General features: G+C 34.0%; 1 protein-coding gene across 7 annotated transcripts in view; it reads left to right on the top strand.

Moving 5' to 3' along the window:
* The window catches only part of USP34 (ubiquitin specific peptidase 34), a 205,557-nt gene that overhangs the window by 76,483 nt on the left and 108,818 nt on the right, over positions 1-20,256 (top strand). For all 7 annotated transcript variants that reach the window (XM_019717506.2, XM_074332027.1, XM_074332028.1 and 4 more), the window contains 7 exons: positions 10-224; positions 3,573-3,688; positions 3,774-3,901; positions 9,990-10,079; positions 11,975-12,070; positions 17,404-17,486; positions 19,932-20,086. In XM_019717506.2, the coding sequence (XP_019573065.2) occupies positions 10-224; positions 3,573-3,688; positions 3,774-3,901; positions 9,990-10,079; positions 11,975-12,070; positions 17,404-17,486; positions 19,932-20,086 (883 nt within the window). The remainder of the gene's footprint in view (positions 1-9; positions 225-3,572; positions 3,689-3,773; positions 3,902-9,989; positions 10,080-11,974; positions 12,071-17,403; positions 17,487-19,931; positions 20,087-20,256) is intronic.

Genomic DNA, 20,256 nt, shown 5'->3' with positions numbered 1-20,256 from the left:
GTGTTACAGGCATATGGTTGATGATATGCTTAGTGCAGATGATGTCAGTTGTAGTAGCTCCCAGGTCAGTGCAAAATCAGAAAAAAATATGGCTGATTTTGATGGTGAAGAATCTGGGTGTGAAGAGGAGCTAGTTCAGATTAATTCACATGCAGAGCTAACATCTCATCTCCAACAACATCTTCCCAATTTAGCATCTATTTACCATGAACATCTTAGTCAAGGTAAGGTTCTGTATTAAGTAAAATATATTACTTTCTTTAAAACAAGAATAATTTATATTGTTAAAACAAATCAAATGGTAATGTTATGATACTTAAATGTTTTTGCCAAGTAACTTTCATATGGTAGTGTTTCTTTCTAAGGGAATGCAATTATTATGAATACTCCATCATGAACATAAAAGTTGCAGTTCCATCAAGAGATATTTAGCCAGTAGAGGAAATATAAAAATATGTCTAAATATTATAGCTTTGTATTTTAGAAAATACACAGCTTTTTTAGATTTTATATTCAGAAATCTTAGGATCTAAAAGTAGGAGATTACACAGGATCACATATTATATGATTCCATTTATATAAAATTTCTAGAATAGGCACGTTGTAGAGACAGAACGTAGATTAGTGGTTGTCTTGGGCGAGAGAGTTGACGGGAAATAGGGAGGGTGACTGCTAAAGGGCAAAGTGTTTCTTTCAGCTGGAATGATGAGATGTTTGAAAAATGGTGGTTCTAATTGCACTGAATAAATCTAATAGTAAGAGGATATGAGCAGATTTGGAAGAATGGAGCTTAGAGAAGGTAAAAGAAGAGTAGGAAAAAACGGAAGAAAGAAAAATTAAGAGAAAAAAATGTTTTTAGAATTGGCAATTTAGAAGTTTGTACCCCACCTCTTGCTTGGTTAGGTATCATCAGCACGTGCTAGTCTAGGAAGTAGGTTTTGGGATGTCATATGTTGCAAACTAAACCTGATCTATTAGATTGATTCTAAAAGGTCATTTGTGATAAGACTTGAAGACACAACTTGTGGACCTTGGCAACAACTTATTGATACCTGTACATAATCTAGATAAGGTTATCTAGTTTTTTAATTGTGTTATTTTGGTTGTTGAGAAATGAATAGGTTAAGATTGAGGTCATTTGAATTTGACACCATTATTATTAAATTTTGACCATTCTATTTTTTACCCATTTTCCTTTTATTCAGTATTGTACATATTTTTTATTAATACTATATGAAGTTAGAAGTTGAGCAAAATTATTAAATGTATTAATGCTCTCCAAATCTACCTTTTATTAACTGTGTATTTAATACTCTAAAGAACTTCCAACATGGTAAGACAATTCAATTTAGAAATGGGAAAAAGATTTGAAAAGTCAATTATAAAAGAAGATATAGAAATGGTCAATAAATACATGAAAAAATGCTCAATATCTGTAGTCATCTGGAAAATGCAAATTAAAACCAGAATGTGATACTACTACCCAGCTACTGGAATGGGTGAAATTAAGGCCTAACGATAATGAACGATGCCAAGGATGTAGAGCAACTAGAACTCTCATACGTTGCTGTTGAAGTGTATAAAATACTATAACCAACTTGGGGAACTATTTTATCAGTTGCTTATAAAGTTAAACGTGTACCTACCATATGACCCAGTAATTCCTGTTCTAGTTATTTATCCAAGAGAAATGAAAACATGCTCACAAAAAGATGTGTACATGAATGTTCATACTTGCTTCACTCATAAGAGCCTCAACTGGAATTAACTGGTAGATAAACAAATTGTGGTATATTCAGAGTGGAATACTACTTATCAATAAAAAGGAAAAAACTTGATAAAATGCAACACCATGGATGAATATCAGAAACCATCATTTTAAGCAAATTAACCTAGAAAGGATTACATACTGTATATAATTTATGTGCAGTTCTAGAATATTTAAAAATAATTTATAGTGGTTGAAATCTGGTCAGTGATTACGTGAGATTTGGAGTGGGGGATTGATCATAAAAGGTCACAAGGAAACTTTTTGGGGTGATAGAAATGTTCTGCATCTTGTGTATTTAATTATATTTTAATAAAATTAATTTTAAAAAGTAAATACCAACCAAAAATATAAAAGAGCGAAAATTTCAAGCCACAGAGTAGGAGAAAATATTTGCAAATTCTATTTCTAGTAAAGGGCTTGTATCTAGAATATATAAGAACTTTTACAACTCAGTTTTAGACATGTTAATTAAAAAATGGGAAATGATTTATTTCACCAATGAAGGTACATAAATGGCTAATAAGCATCTCAACATCATTAGTTATTAGGAAAATGCAAATAACAACCACGAGATTTCATTGTGTACTTATAACGTTAAAATTACAGAGCAATGTGTTGGGGAGGGTGCGGAAGAACAGGAACTCTTACTGTAATACACTGCTGGTGGGAATGAAATGGCACAGCCACGTTAGAAAAATTTGGCACTTTCTTCCTGTTAAACGTACATTTACCTGATGACTCAGTAATTCCACTCCTAAGTATTTACCTATGAGAAAAGAAAGTGTATGTCCATACAACGACTTGTTACACAGTTGTTTAGGGCAGCATTATTCATATTAGCCAAAAATTGGAAACTATCCAAATGTCCACTAACTGGTGAATGTAAACAAAATGCAGTATTTCCACATGTGGAATATTATTCTGTAATTAAAAGGAACACACTACCGATATGTGCTTCAACATGGATGAACCTCAAAAAACATTTTGCTAAGTGAAAAAAGTCAAACATAAGACTCTACACACTGTATGATTCCATTTAACATGAAATTTCCAGAAAAGGGTAATTTATGGGGATGGAAAAACAGACTAGGGCTAGGGAATAGAATCAGGGATTAGTTAGGTATGCTTTTGGGTGGTGAATGCTTTTGGGCGGTGAAAGGGTTCTAAAACTGTATTGTAGTGATGGTTGCACAATTCTCATTTTAATGAAATCAGTGTATGTACAATCCAGTAAGGAAATTTCATGGTAAAGCGGTTTAAAAAGACAAAAACAAAGAAGCATTTTTCCTTATTAATATAATAGAACTAATTTATTTAGCCCGGTACTCAGAAAGTCTGAATTATAATAGAATCTTTGAATTTAATTGGATGTTTTGGGTAAATAATCTCCAGTTCAATTAAAACACTTTTTTTAAAATGTAGGAATATAAGGGACTATCCAGAAGGTCATTTAGAGGAATGTTTCCTAACTATAGACTTATTTCACATAAATTGTCTTCTTTATGCTTATTTTGGGTTTCAGGTATTTATATACAGTTCTCTTAACATGTGAAAAACATGAAGTAATCAATTAGAAATAGTGAAGAGACTATAAAAAAACGTTTTTCACTTTAGTCTTTTCAAACCTTAAACAATATTCTTTGCCATTCTTAACGCAACTATTGTGCTAATCTTACATTTTTATTTTGATGTAAGAAGAGATTTAGTATACTTTTGATTTGTTTACTTTGTGAATGCAAAATTCAGTTAAAATTTGAGTCAGCTGTGTTCCTCTATAGTGTGTTATATTTTGCCCCCTCAGGACCTGCAGTTCATAAACATCAATTTAACAGTAATGCTGTGACAGACATTAATTTGGATAACGTTTGCAAGAAAGGAAATACTTTGTTGTGGGATATAGTCCAAGATGATGATGCGGTAAGTTATTTACTAGAGCCAAAAGACTGAAAAATTACAGTGTAATGCAATCAGGATAAACAGTAACTTTATGTATTTTTTGTAGGTTAATCTTTCTGAAGGATTAATAAATGAAGCAGAGAAACTTCTCTGTTCCTTAGTATGTTGGTTTACGGATAGACAGATTCGAATGAGATTCATTGAAGGTTGCCTTGAAAATTTAGGAAACAACAGGTAAATAGGAATTTAAAAAATTTTTATAAAGTTCATTTTGTGTATTGCCTAGGTGTCATGAATTTATAGCATTTAATGTACTATTATCAACCCTTTTTTTATTATACTTGTGGTTTTCATATTAGGTTTAAAGACTTCCCTCCCAGGGTTCATATTTTATCATGTAGTCTTGTTATTTTCAGCACTTTCTTGGCACACTTTTTTTGTTTTTTAAAGATTTTACTGGGGAAGGGGAACAGGACTTTTATTGGGGAACAGTGTGTACTTCCAGGACTTTTTTCCAAGTCAAGTTATCCTTTCAATCTTAGTTGTGGAGGGTGCCATTCAGCTTCAAGTTGTTGTCCTTTCAGTCTTAGTTGTGGAGGGCGCAGCTCAGCTCCAGGTCCAGTTGCTAGTTGCAGGGGGCACAGCACATCGTCCCTTGCATGAGTCGAAACCAGCAACCTTGTGGTTGAGAGGATGTGCTCCAACCAACTGAGCCATCTGTGAGGCAGCTCAGCTCAAGGTGCCCTGTTCAATCTTAGTTGCAGGGGGTGGAGCCCACCATCCCTTGCGGGACTCGAAGAATTGAACTGGCAACCTTGTGGTTGAGAGCCCACTGGCCCATGTGGGAATCGAACCGTCAGCCTTTGGAGTTAGGAGCGTGGAGCTCTAACCGCCTGAGCCACCGGCCGGCCCCCTTGGCACTCTTGATTTGATCCCCTACAACAGAAACGAAGGAATAATAATAATAATACGTATTCTTTTTTGATTCTGAGAACATAGTGGTGATTACTCTCTGTTCAAATCACAGTTAAATGTTCTTGACCTGTGTCATATTATCTATAAAGGAAGCTAAATAAGATCAGTTAAACTTTAGCTGAAATATAAACATTTTGATAATGGCATTCATTGTTCTTTCATCTGGACGGATCATTTGTGTCTTAACTTCTGTAGTGTATAAAGAATTAGGCTAGTGTTTTTTCTCTAGTTTGAATTCTATCGTATTTGTAGTCTTATCGGGTCTCAAATGGTTACAAGTTTCTTGATTTTTCATTTCTGTTTCATTGTACAATTTTAGGTTTTCCTTGTCTTATACTGCTTTGATAATGTTTCATTCTCTGGCATAGTGAATTCAAGTATTAGTTGGATATGTTATTTATATTAATGTTTTTAGTTTACCTCTGCCGACGCCTGATATAAATGTCTAATTTTACTGAACATTTAAGTGCTTCAAAATATATATATATATTTTTTTACCTAATTGAATGAGAAAAATATGTGCAATATTTTCTATTTTTGGTTTTTAAAGGGCTATAATTTAAACAATGACAATGAAAAAATTGCTTGTTAATGCCGGTATGGGAAATCACTAACAGACCTCTGTTAGTGGATCAGTTGCCTCTCTGGCATATATTGTTTCAAAGGAATGCTTTTAATGCTGAATGATGTTTCATCATTTACATAGGTATTATAGCAATTAATTTTAAAATAATGTCTTTTAAAAAGTTTCATGATACCACTGAACATTTTTTTAAAGTGGTTATATCAATTTATATTTCTCATATGTGCATCTGCATATCCCTGGCCCAACAATTCCACTGCTAAATATGGGCTCTAAAGAAATACATCAAGATGGTTACCAGAAGACACTCAAGAATGTTCATAATAGCACTATTCAAAATAACTAAATATATTCTTTGTAGAGCTATCCTAATGTCAGAAAAGAGTAGGAAGGAAAATCAAATTTCGGACTGTTGAGTGAAATAATGTACAGCAATAACAGTAAATGAACTGCAACTGCACAGAATAGTATGGATGAATCTCACAAACATAATGTTGAGTGAGAGAAGCTAAATCTATCTCTATTACTCCAGGTTTAGAATGTTTAAAAACAGGAAAACTTAGTAGTTGGGATAATGGTTACTCTTGGGTTGTTCATGACTGGAAAGGGGCACGAGGAAGGCTTAGGTGTGCCAATAAGATTTAGTTCTTGACGGGAGTGCTGGTTGCACAGGTATGTTTAACTCCGAATATTTTGAACTGTCACTTAGATTTATATATGTTCTTGCATGTATGTTATACTTCATTTAAAAAACCGTGTGAAAGATGAAATACCATGTTATCAACGATTATATAACGATATGGGTATGTACTGACACGTCCATCTATTCAAAAGATTGCAAGTAACATGTGAGACTGTAAAATGGTTATTTATGGTAGGATTGAGTTGTTTTTTTCTTTTGGCTTTTCTGTTTTCCAGTTTTTCCATCATGAACATATATTTCTCTTATAAGTAAATTTAAAAGGGACAGTAGGAAAAATCTGTATGTGAATGAAAAATCTGAGTAGGAGTGAAAATTGTCAGTCTTAATTTTTTTTATTAAGCTTGAATTTGTCGACCCCCAAATTATTTAAAGATGGAGCATTTTTCATTTGTTTGAGGTAATCCCTGTACCCTAATCAGTTACTAAGTGATTTACTGACTAGCTAGTAAATATAACTGTTATGTTGAAATTAATTTTGCCCTCAAACTTTACTCCTCAGAGGATTGCTATTATTATTCTAGTCTTACTACAAAAGACATTAGTCATTTGTGAAAATACTTAGAACATAGTGGCATTTTTTTTCAGCCTATGAAATATGCAATAAATCTAGTGTATACCAGCTGAACTTACTGAAGTTATCATTGCAAATTGGAAAGAAAATTAGTTTTGAGCATATTTTAAACATCATTAGTCTGGGTCTCCTGATAAACCAGTGGTTTTCAGTGAGGGTGGTCCCTCCCCACCCCACCCCAGACAATGTCAATGTCTGGAGATGCTTCTGATTGCTACACTAACAACTGGGATCGGAAATGTTGTTACAAGCCAGGGATGCTATTAAACATCTTTTAATGCAGAGGACAGCCCCCCACAACAAAGAATTATCTGGCCCAGAATGTCAGAGTTTGAGAAATCCTGTTCTAAACAGAAGAATCCTTTCTCCAAACTTGCCGCCTTAGTTTACCATCATAGTAAGAAAGTTGCAAAAGTGTGCTAATATTAGTAGGAAAACTCTTCCTTTTTTTTTTTGAAACAAATGGGCCAGTACAACCTTAACTCATTTAGCACTTTCTTAACATTTGACAAGAAAACCACAGAGGTCTATGTCTTGATGATGTCAATTTTTTATGTATTTAAGGGAGGTTTTATGTTTCTTTTTATTTTCTCTATGCTAACCTTTTTATTTTCTTTCCAGTTTCTCACTTGCCATGGTTTATAGACCTGTTGGCATTTTTGTTTTTGCTTTTCTGTGGTCATGTTCCAGTTTATTTTATAAAATGAACTTAGCTTTTTTTGAACAGTAATACGGGCTATTACTTCTCAGGAAGCATAGAGATCAGAAAAAGAAAATTATAGTCTACCATAAATCACCCATAAGTCTACCATTTATACGGAACCACTGTAAACACCTTTTAAAAATGCCTGTGTAATCTCTCTCTCTGATGATGTGCAACATGTGCCTTGAGTACATTTATCCGTAGGCAGATTGTTTTATAAGGCACATAATAACATTTCGGCAATGCAGGAAGTTTACCACAGACACACGTAGTAGACTGTTCTGCAGAATGTTGTCCTAAAGTAAGAACACAGGGCAGAAAGTAGGTCCCAACATGAAAAGTCCATTGCTTTTCAGCTTGATGTTTGGTATCAAGGATTAGTGAGATAAGATTGCTGTCCAGTGTAGAGTAGAAGTGTAGGAGTTTGGTTGTAATCAGTCCTTTTGGTGTTTATGTTTACTAGAAGGCAGGTCCACATCTGGTGCCTAGGCACCTCTGAAATTCTGTGGCCTCCCAAGAAACGAATTGACACTCTGACTGGGAATCTGTCCAACGTGCTGTTTTTTGCCATTGATCCACTGTAGGTACTTGAACCCATGAGTTCAAATTTTTTGCCTTTGTGTCCAAAAGATTTCTTGAATAAAATGATCGCATGTGTCAAGGATCCTGTTTACATAAATAAAGGTTCAGATTATTAAGAAATGAATGGTGTACCATTCATTTTTTTGTTTTTCCCTCCATAAAGACTATTATATTCAAGATTTCATGTCGACTTTTGATATATATTATAATTGATAATGACAATAGAATTTTGTAGAAGATATCTGTCTTCTTAAAATATGGAGTCCAGGGTTAGGAAAATATCATCCAAACATGCTCCAACCAACTGAGCCATCCAGGAGGCAGCTCAGCTCAAGGTGCCATGTTCAATCTTAGTTGCAGGGGGTGGAGCCCACCATCCCTTGTGGGACTCGAGGAATTGAACTGGCAGCCTTGTAGTTGAGAGCCCACTGGCCCATGTGGGAATCGAACCGTCAGCCTTTGGAGTTAGGAGCATGGAGCTCTAACCACCTGAGCCACTGGGCTGGCCCTGTACCAATGTAGTTTTGATCCTCTAACATTCTGTGTACTAACATGCTGTTTCTGTTGTCATCTGGTGGTATTATTTTTCTGTCCTCATTCTTCATGACTGTTACAAAGCATTTTATAAAATTCATCCTTCTTCCTTAAAAACCTTGCCTTGCTTAAGTTTTTGCTGGTTTAGTACTTAAGTAAATTTTCAGTGTACACCATATGCTGGAATTTTTAATAAGACAGTTTTTGCTCTCGTTGAGCATATTTTAATGATAGGAACATTAAATAAATGAATATTCTCAGAAGCACCATGATTTGTTAACATGTACTTTCATGAATGAAGAAAAATTGGGAATGAATCAAGGAATAAAGAGGTTTTTGGGGCAATGGAAGGGTGTTACTTAATACAGAGTTGTCATGGTCATCCTTTCTGTTGACAGTTGAGAAAACATGAATAAAATGAGGGAAGGAATCCTACAGATAGATATACTTAGGTAAAGAGCATTTCCAAGTAGAGGCAATAGCAAAGGCCCTGAGGCAGGAATGTGCTTGTATATATTGAAGGGATATCAAAGAGAAAGATTGGAAGAAAATTAAGTTAAACTGATAGGAATGGGGACATACCACACAGGGCAGTGTAGTCCAATTTAAGTACTTTGGATTTCATTCAGAAATAGTAAGTTTTCTTCTCTTTAGTTTCTGCTACTCAGTATTTACGACTGTTTCCTTCTCATTCAACCCACTATTCTGATATACCTGATGCCCTCTCAAAGAGTAGGCATTTTGGTGGACTTACTTGTATAATATACTTGTGCATAGGGTGCCAACTTGAAAAAATATTCTTTCAAAAAGCTATACTGGCTCCTGAGCTTAAAAACAAAAAAATTCAGTGTCTCTTTAGAGTTTGTCTTTTCAAGGCTCATGCAGCCAACATCCTTGCCTATTAAGACTTCTGTCAATATCTCCCCTATCCCCCATTCCTTTTAGAAGATAGGCATACTGGGATCTTCTTGAATTTGAGTGATTTCCTATCCCTTTTTTGATCCTTTATATGTGGTGTGCTTTCATTATTAACATGACTCCTAATGCAGTGATTTTTCAGCTTGGATGTAGATCATATTAAATGAGAATTAGAGAGAAAATGACAAATTTGTATAGTTTGAAAAACTGTTCCCTGTATTATTGCTGCTCAGAATGTGGTCCTCAAACCAGCAGTTATCACTGGTGATCTTATTCGAAATGCACAATTTCTGAACCTACCTCAGACCTACTCAATGAGAATTTGCGTTTTAACAAAATTCCCTGAGTTGAATCAAGTGCACTTTAATCTTTGAGAAAGCCTGCTCCAGACAGCTTACCTAAGTGGCTGCTTCCTATTTTCCTGGATTAAATTCTGATTTGTTAATATGTACTTTCATGAAAAAAAAATTACCTTTAAAAGCTCTTCACTTGCTTTTATATTCAGATATTTATAGTGTATTTTACTTTAAAAGTCTTGGGTTGGAATTTTAAAGCTTGATTTCTTGCCCCAATATAAAATAAGTTTATACTTTAGGAAAAAAATTTAATATTTGTGTAAGATACTTATATGTAAAGTTCATTAAGTCCTTATGCATTTAAGGTTTTTAAAAGCTGAATTTCTGTAAAAAGCTAAAATTACTGATAGTGGTTCAAATTATTTGATTCTATAAATACCTGTTTTTGCTGTTTCAGATCAGTAGTAATTTCACTTCGGCTTCTTCCAAAACTGTTTGGTACTTTTCAGCAATTTGGGAGCAGTTATGATACACATTGGATTACAATGTAAGTAAACAAAAGAAATAATACATTTAAAAGATTTTTTTTCAAGTCATAGTTATCAAACAAGATTTTGAATAACTTACTTAATGGCTTTTATTCTGTACCAGGAAAATTTGAGTTTCGTGAGGTTCAAATGTTTTCTTAGATTTCTCAGAATGCTCTCTTCCACTTAGCCCCATGGAGATTGTATCCCCATCAGATCCCCATCAATAGGAAAATCTGACTTTTGTATTCTTTGTAGTTTGAGAAAAATAGCAATTAATGCTCTAATTTTAGGGTGAAGATTTTTAGTATATCTGGCTATAACAAAGAACTCCTGAAGAAGATCCACACTAAAATAAACACTTTAGGATGCCTTTAATGTTGCTTGGTACTCAGAATTGGTTGTAGACATTGTATCCCATTAGTGTTAACCTTGATACCAGCCTACTACTACTTTATAGAGAACTTACGCTTAGTGAACATTAAAGAATTCTTTCAAGGATAGTACTTTGTGAAATTGATCCAGTTTTTGGTAATATTCTAGAGAAAGTTGGCTATCACAAGTACTTCATTATACGAATGTGTTGTTTTATTCAAAATAGACTTTTGGAGAGATTTCAGATACATTTAAAGTTTAGGAAAAATTATACCTGTTGAAGGATTCATTTGTTTGCTCAAGTAAGATGGATTTCTGCCTAATTTCTTCTCAAATCTTAGATTAGATGGTAAGAGCACTTGCGTGCTTTCAAAATGAATACCATATTAAAAATTCTTGGAAGGCTACATTATGGTTCTAAATAGGATGAAGTTAGTTCTTCTGAGTTATAACCCTTGCTTATGTACTGCTCTTTTAAAGGGGATCTGTTTAACCTGAACCTCTGTTCTTTTAAAAGCATTTTAGAAAATCTCTTTTTTGTTTAATATCCTTGTTTCCCTGTAAATAAGACCTAGCCGGACAGTGAGCTCTAATTTGTCTTTTGGAACAAAATTGATAATACGACCCGGTCTTATAGTAAAATAAGACTGGGTTAATACAATACACTGTAATGAATATAATATAATATTATACTGGGTCTTATATTAATTTTTGCTTCAAAAGATGCATTAGAGCTGATGGTCCGGCTAGGTCTTCTTTTCGGGGAAACACAGTAATAACAATATGACTTTAGTGACCATTTTATTTGTGAATGCAAGGAAGGTCCTTGAGATGCTAAACAGAGGGATGGAGGAAAACTTTTAGTATCCTTCAAGTACAAGAATAGCATGAGTCCTATTTCATTGACTTTCCCATAGTGTTTAAATGGCTGAATTACAAAATTGTACTTATTAAAGGGATTCGCTTGGGCAAGTTGGTATTGTAGCCGTTTGAAGAGATTCATGTTAAGGAGTAACAAAAGGCAGCATTCTTATAGAAGTGACAAACTGAATATTCAGTTACTTACCAATTGCCTGAACCTAAGTATATTAAGTTAAAATCTTTTTAGCTTGTTCTTTAAATAATAAATAAGCTCAGTTAATGACAGTTCACAGGGTTTCCAACATGAGATTGGTATCCTAAATCTCCTCATTAAAAGAACTCTGAGCTCCTATGGTTAGTTGGCATCAAAATAATAAAACTTCCACTTACTGTGAATCTGTTATGTGCAGCAGCACACAACATTTGGTACATACTATTTCTTAAAATCTTATGGCCCATATGTTAAAATTGGAAAATCGTTATCCCTGATCCTCTCAGTAAATCTTCAGGTAATCAGCAAACAGACTTTGCTTCACATCTTTTCACGATTCAAATATAAATAGAACTTGTAAGTTTGATAATTTAAAGATTCTGTAGATACATATTTTTTCCATTCTAGAATAGATTTATTCTCCTACCTATGCCTTTAAAGTTGTTTTTTTTCTTTCATTTGGTCCAGGTGGGCAGAAAAAGAACTGAACATGATGAAGCTTTTCTTTGATAATTTGGTATACTATATTCAAGCTGTGAGAGAAGGAAGACAAAAACATGCACTGTAAGTAGCCCTTAATTGGGTTAGTTATGTTTAAGTGTTGATTGTCTATCTTTTGAAAGATAATTTCCCAGTGTTCCTACTCTTTTATATAGTAAATACATGTAATGAAGCTTTTAGTTATAAAAATTTTAAGAGAAAGAAAGGATCTTTTTTAAGTTGAAGAATTTTATAAGGTTTTTAAAAATTATTCTTAATCTTAGGGAAATGTAGGTTATGTAATTTGGGGATTGGTTAACCTTCACTTTTGAGTTCTGTTCAAAGTCAATGTTTTTAGGAATCAAAAGTAGTCCCCCCCCCGAAATTATCAATATTTTCTTGTTTTAATGTATTAGGGTGTTGATTCTAAAATTTTTAAGTATTTACTTCCAAACAAATATATTTAACACAGTTAATTTAAAACATTTTCTTTTATTATTATAATAATTGGATACTAGGATTAAAAAGTTTAGGATGTGTAGAAAATTTAAAAACTGATGGTTATAACTGCTTAATATTTCATCATTAATACACCAGCATTAACCTGTGATGGTATAACTGGTTAATATTTCATCATATATATATTGAATATGACTTTGGATATATTTAAGTGACTTTGGATAAGAATTGGTAGAAATTGGTCAGTGGTATAGCTGAGGGAGATGCCTGCCCAGAATAAACATGTAAAACTCAGAAGGTTTCTTCTGCTTGTAAGTCAGTTGGTGGGAACTGATGGCCAAATCAAGGAAACCAGTGTAGTGTCAGTATCAGCATGTGAGTGAAAAAGAGAAGTAGTGCAGTATTTATTGAGAAAATATCCACGTAGAAAACTTCCACATGGATGGAAACTGAATAGACTGCAGAAGTGTTCAGAAAAGTCATACTTACCTCCAAAAATGAGTTCACTGATTTTTTTCACCACAAGTCACTTATTTCTCCAGATTTTAGTATGTCCTTCAGAGTACCACCATCCTCCAGTCACCTAAAACTTGGACCTATTTTGTATTCTTCTATTTCCAAACATGAATAATGATGATAAAAATAGCCAGTGTTCATTGATAATATGTGCCAGATACCATTTAAGTATTAAATTTTAACTTTAAGGTATACAACAGCCAATTTGAGGTAGACAGTCTCATTTTAAAGATGAGAACATTTAAGCTCTGAGGTAAATAACTTGCCCAAGGTCATACATTTTATAAATAGTGGTGGACCCAGGGTTTCTGTAATTCATTTTATAAACAGGACAGTCTGTTTTCTATAATTTGTAATCTTGAGAGCTACGCTGTACTGCCATTAATCTCTAGTTTTCTTAATGTTAGAACATATCCCATGTCTTTTTTCCCAGGTTTGAATTTTTATTATTATTGTGGTAAAATACACATAACATAAAATTTACCATCTGAACCATTTTTAAGAGTATAGTTCATTGGTATTAAATACATTCACATTGGTGTACAATCATCGCCACCATCCATCCCTAAAACTCTTTTCATCTTGTAAAGCTGAAACTCTATACCTGTTAAACAGTTGTCCCCTATTTTCCCCTCTCCAGCGCCTGATAACCACCATTATCCCATGTTTTTTCACAAGCTGACATTTCCACAAACACTGTTGTAGCCTTTTTACCAGCCTCTGGATCAGTCTTCTTTCCTCAATCTGCCCCTGTGATTGTCGATCCCTTATCCTTATTAAATTAGGAAGGCAATATGGTATTATTGGAAAGCACATGGGCTTAAGAATCATACAGACTTAGATTTAGATTATGAGTATTGTTCTGAACTTATTTCAGTTGTTTACCTCGCTAATAAATTCCAACTATTTACCAATTTGTGTAAGAATTAAATGAAATAATTTAGTAAATTGCATCTGGCACATAGATTATCTATAAATTGTAGTTACCTGGCTAAAACAAACAAGAAACTTGCCTCTTATACCTTTCACAATCATCACTGCTTAAAAAATAAATTCCAGTTTCTTCAGCCCACTATTCTGTGTCCTCTAAAATCTAAACTCAACCAACCTTTCCTGTTTTATTTTTCAGTGATTTCTTAAGGTCTCCCGTTCTACAAGCGTATCAAATTATTCTGAGAGATATCCTTAAATTTACTCTATTCCATAGCTTTACATATAGCTACCACTACACGAAATGCAGTCTCTTTAAATCCTGTTAAAATTCTAAGTATTCTTCATCGCCTGGGTTCTCTTTTCATTATTCTTCTTGAAGCAGATATCAAGGACAGTTGTGGCCTCCTGAATCTGAGCATCTCCACACATCCTCTATAAAAAGCCATAAGATCTACAAGGAGAAGAAATTAAGCCACAGATGACCCACATTTTCAGCATTTTTAGGAGACAGAATTCAAGTTACCTGTCAATAGAGAAATACGGGGCGGCGGGGGAGAGGGGGAAGTTGCCAAAAAATTGTATACAAGTGGACACTTTGGTCAACGTTGCTTAAGCAGTAGTTCGGCGTAATCAAGTGTCTGGACGCTGATGGTAACCACTTTGAGCACCTCTTGTAATTGCAGAAGTCAAACATGACTTTTGTTAATCTTTTGTTATCAGTATATATTGAGTATTACAATTTTAGTAGTTGTTTTCCTTTCTTAAAATGTGTATACATTTTTTTGGCACCCTCTGTAGACCCTAAGTTACTAAAGAGCTCCCACCATAGCCACAAGTCTGTGGGCTTGAAGAACAGGGAAGGGATGCTTAAGCAAGGGTACTGGAAGACAGATAAATCATCCTCAAAGTCAACAACATTAAGTGCCAAAAAATGAACACAGGTCTGAAACTTGGTTGTTTACAGCATTGGCTACGGGCAAGTTGCTTACTTGGTTAGTGGAACCAGAAGTGGAGCCTCACTCACACAAGCTTGGCTCCTGTGGTGAAAAAGATAGAGGAGGGGAGCTTGTTGGAGATGAGTTTTATGCTTTCCTAGGGTATCCCAGAGTGTCCTTCCCATCCTCTAGTCTGCCTTGTTGTCTGGTGTTGTAGAAGAATAAAACTTTAGAACAGAAATGTCTGAACTGTTTTGGTATAACTACCTTGTTCCTTCAGGCTGTAAAACAGAGTTGTATGTTTGTTATTCTTTGGTAAAGCATACCGGCTTTATGAGTTTGTGGCACATTATTTTCCATTTGTTCAGTGGGGATTATAATAGCCAAGTTCTAAGATTTTCACCGAGGACAAAAAGATTCTTGTGGCATGAAAGATTTTACTTTCTAAATGGACATATTTCTTGAATCCAGTGGCCTCTAGAGAAAATCCTAAGGCATTTTTTTTAAGGCATTAGTTTGTCACTAAAGTTTCATGCTTGTGGGAAGATTGTTTTTGTCCTGTATTTCCTATAATGTCAAAAGCCAGGGAGTAGCCCATGAGAACTTGTCAGATATCATCTTTGTTTTGCATCCCCCAAGATTTCCTGGCTGCTGATTTCAGCAGCCAACAGAACCCTAAGGGAGCAGACAGAGTACTTTGAAGTGTGGAGCCAGTGGTTCTTCTGTGGAAGCTGAAGAAGGGATGACAAAGGGACTGGATCCAACCTTCTAGGGTTTTGGGTTCCTCTCTCAGATTCAAATATAGGGGAAGGAAGTATCTGGGAAATAAAGGCACTTTGTAAAGGATAAAACTTTTTTCCCCGTTTTTGTCTGTGACCAATGTCCCTAGACTCAGGCTCAGAGAAGTAAAGTAACCAACTTGAAATCATAGAACTGATAGATGATAGAATTTGTATTTGAACCTGCACCCCAAGGCCTCTGCTACAAAATCAGTTCTTTTGGTAAAAGGACGAGAAGCTGTTAATAGCTGTTTTATCTGAATAGCATTCTAGTCTGTAGGTTGCTTGCTGTGTTTCCCACTTTCCCACCCCCAGCCAGTTTTCCACATGTACTTTCATCTTCATAGCGGGTACTTCAACAAAAATGAGGCAAACGTTAATATTTTTAAATTTGTTGCCAACTTTAATATGAGACAGTAAAGAACAGTAAAGTTATACAGCCAGTAAACTCAATTTTTAAAATTCCTTAACTTTAAACTCACCAGTGAATTTAATGTAATTTTTGGTCAGTTAATTTGGGGTAGCTTTTAAAAATTTGTACTTGAAGATTATTTGTACTTACTTGAAGACTCTCTAAGCTGGGAAAAAGATCAGAGCTGAGGTTGGCTGCTGTCTTTTGTTGGCAAAATAATTTGGGCAATTTGTTCACAACTACCGTGTTTCCCCAACAACAAGACCTAGCTGGACAATCAGCTCTAATGCATCTTTTAGAGCAAAAATTAATATAAGACCAACTATTATATAAGAGCCGGTCTTATTTTACTATAATTTATTTTTGCTTCAAAAGACGCATTAGAGCTGATTATCCGGCTAGGTCTTATTTTCGGGGAAACACAGTAGCCTTTTGATTTGTAACAGATAAGAACTCATGAGTGGCTTAGTCTCATTGACTGAGTGCTCAGATGCTTACAGACTAGAATGTTGTGAGAATCACAGTTGAATATGCAGTTCACAGGGTTGGTAAAAGAACCCTAAAGTGGAAACCTGATCATTAGTCTCCTCTTCCCCCAGTACCCTTCATTGACTTCCATCCAGCTCAGTACCAAACTCTTCTATCTGACATTCAGGCTGGCCACAATACGGCCCCTGTCCACAGCTTCAGACGCATCTCCTACGCTTCCTCTCCCATAGACCAACACTTGCTTTTTAAAATGTTGTTTCTTTTCAAATGCCTACAAACTGAATTCCCAGACAACCATGTAAAACCACCTACTTATTAAGCTTCCAAAGCAACTTTTATATAGCCATTGAATTTTGTACACATGAATTATAATTATTTAGATTTGAAATAACATTAAAAAAATGTCAGTTGTGTATCTTCAACTGAATTCTTTATGGACTAGGTTTGTGGAAATATTTTATTAGAGTTTCTTGTTTAAGTGATAATGTTACATCACTGGAACGACAGTGATAATGAAACATGCAATTTCTAGATAGAGATGTAGATTTTTGTTAACTTGTAATTTATGGGCATATTACATAATTTCTAAATGACATATTTTGTTCCACTGTTGAGTTCTTATGTACTTTCTCATCTAATTTGAAAGTATGTTTTCTAGTAGTTTACAGAGTTTTATAATTTATTAAATAATATAAATCTCAAACATAAAATTTGGCTTTATGACCATTTTTTTGTGTAATCAAAATTATCTAATTAAAATGTTTAATAATTATGAGTTATGAAAATGGAATTTTACTTGTTTGGTATAATTTAAGATTAGAGCCAGTAAATCTTTAAGATTAATTAAGAAATAAGATCTTTCAGTTAATTACTTTAATGACTTTTTAAATATAGGTACAGCCATAGTGCTGAAGTTCAAGTTCGACTTCAGTTCTTGACTTGTGTGTTTTCAACTCTGGGATCACCTGATCATTTCAGTAAGTTTTTTAATCAGTATTTTAATCAGTGTTTAGATCTGTATGATTCTTGAAGAAGGGTCCAGTTAAATATACTCATGCCTTTAGATTTCTGTGGTGATTAAATTATTCTGAATAATGGATGTCTCCTCAATGACCCTGACATATTCTTCAGTGAATAAAGGACTCATTTCAAGAACAAAATATTTGAGATAGGAGAACATGTCACATTGGGATGATTGCATTTCTTTTATTACCTTTGATTATAGAATCTTCCTATCACCCCATTTGGAAACAGCCACTGTCTACATATTGTTATTGGGACTAATCTTACCCAAAATTGCTTGGTTTCATAGGTGATAGAAACAGTTAGAAGACCCTAGTTTTATTTAGATTAATCTCAAACTCAATCTCATTAACCATTAACTTTTTTAAAAAAAATAGAGATTGATTGGCATATTCAGTGTGGACTGTGTCCAAACCCACATGCTAGATGTTCTCACAAGAGAGGAACAAGATTGGTTCTTTTGGCCAGAGCTCCTTTTCTCTTGCTAGACTGATTGTATTAGCTCTCACTCTCCACCCTCTTTTTCGGTAAGTGCATGTCCGCAAACCTCATTTGTAAGGACTTTCTCTTTCTTTAGCTATGTTAACATAGTCAAACTGATGAGTGTCTTACTTGCCTGAGAGGCATCATCATAACTCCTTTAAGTCCGTAGCTATGCTAGAGATGGAGTCTGTAATTTATTCTTCAAGTCAAGCTATTTATAACAAATGCCACTAACATTGTGATACCAGATATCAAAATGAAGACTCCTGTTTTTTATAGAAAACTGGTGTCTCGTGTTATTAGGTCCATTTATCATACCCATTATTATGGATGCCATACATGAAATAAATAGTATAAAATATAAAAACACCCTATAAATGGAAAAGTCAAACCAAAATAATCAGCATGTTTGCTCAGTATAGATTCTCATTAGAAAATGTTTACTACTCTTCTCAGTATTTGAACAATGAATTATTTATTTTGCTGCTCCCATCCCAGTAAGTACAGTATAGATTCCTTGTGCATTATGGGCTTACAGTAGCTCTTGCCCAGATAAAATCAAATTGAAAACTTTACTTCTCCCACATCATAATTATACTTCCCTTACTGACACAGTCCTTGTCAGATATAATATGGTCACTCCAAAGATGTATTCAATAAGTTAATATTGATTTTCATTATACCAATACATATGTTTTTTTTAATAAACTTAAAACAATAACAAAAATGTATACATTGCCTATTGAATGTGTATTGGTAACTGAGCCATTTATGAATACACTTCTGTTTTGTCATACAGTTTATTATAATTAACCTAGATAATATTTTTTGGACTCTTGTTTTCTTCACTTACCTCTCTTCTTAATTACTTAATGTGTTTAAGTTATAATATACACTAAAATTTGTTTCTAGTTTTTTTATGTTGGCTCCCAAGTTGGGCAGCAGCAAGTTGGCACAAGTTCTTCTTAGAGCAAATTATCTATTCATTAACTATTTCTGTGAGAAACTGATGGTATACTATTTTTTTACTCTGACTCTTTAGACTGGTATTGTCATTAAGTAAGTATTTTCTGCAATGTTTTTCCATATTCTGGATCTCATCTACTTTTCAGAGGTTTCTTATGAATCTGTCATACCGTCATGTCCCATCTGATTCTGGGGAGCAACCGCAGGCTTTGGAACCCCTGATGATGTACTTTAGAAATCCGTGATCCTTTTATTTTTACCCTTTTAGATTGTCCATTTGTCCACATTGAGACTTGCGATTGCCTGTAATGCCTTTGCTTGTCTTTGAATAGCTCTCTGACTTCCTTCCTCCACATTTTGGAATTATTTAATACTTGGTCCAAAGTACCATACAGATTTTTATCTCATTACATTTGGCTTCCCAGCTAATTGTATCCCCTGATGTGTTGCTGTTCTCTGTTTTAGGTAGTTGGTTCTCTTTTGCTTTATTCATTGTAAGGATCCTTTCTTTCATAGTTTACAAAAAGAGTGCTTATTAGCATGTATTGTTTATCTCCAATGTGCATAGAATGAACTTTGAATGTGGTATCTATTTTTAACCCTTAAACTTTAGAACTGCTCATCAACATTTGGGATTACTTTACCTTAATCATTTTTACTGTAATACACTGATATGTTCATATTTTAGGGAGAATGATTTTCCAGACCAAATGACTCTTCTAGGATACTATATCAGTTGTACGTTTTTAGATAATTTATATATGGATTATATTTAACTACATTTTAAAAGCATAAATTTTGTGAAATCTCTTAACAAAATAATTTTAATAAAATGCTACAAAATATCTCCTTTATATTTCTAGGTATGTTAGTGCTTCTAGTACATTGAATTAGGATCAAAATGTTGTATGTACCAAACGTATGATTTAAAATTTGTAATTTTTATCTAGGGTTAAGTTTAGAGCAAGTCGACATTTTATGGCATTGTTTAGTGGAAGATTCTGAGTGTTATGATGATGCACTCCATTGGTTTTTAAATCAAGTTCGAAGTAAAGATCAACATGCTATGGGAATGGAAACCTACAAGCATCTTTTCTTGGAGAAGGTAATTTTATATTTCTTGACAGTTTTATTGTTTATTTGTTTTTCCATATTTCCTTTTTACCTCTTGAAATATAAACTCTGATGTTCAATTGTTCCTCTTCTGACATAGATTTTTTTAAAAAATAGACAAATGTAGGTTTTCAGCTCTCCTTACATAGTTTTTGCCACTTA

The sequence above is a fragment of the Rhinolophus sinicus genome, linkage group LG05 (assembly GCF_036562045.2).
Source record: "Rhinolophus sinicus isolate RSC01 linkage group LG05, ASM3656204v1, whole genome shotgun sequence".
NCBI classification, from domain to species: Eukaryota; Metazoa; Chordata; class Mammalia; order Chiroptera; family Rhinolophidae; genus Rhinolophus; species Rhinolophus sinicus.
The sequence above is the reverse complement of the archived record's forward strand: the minus strand, read 5'-3'. Positions and strand labels throughout refer to the sequence as shown.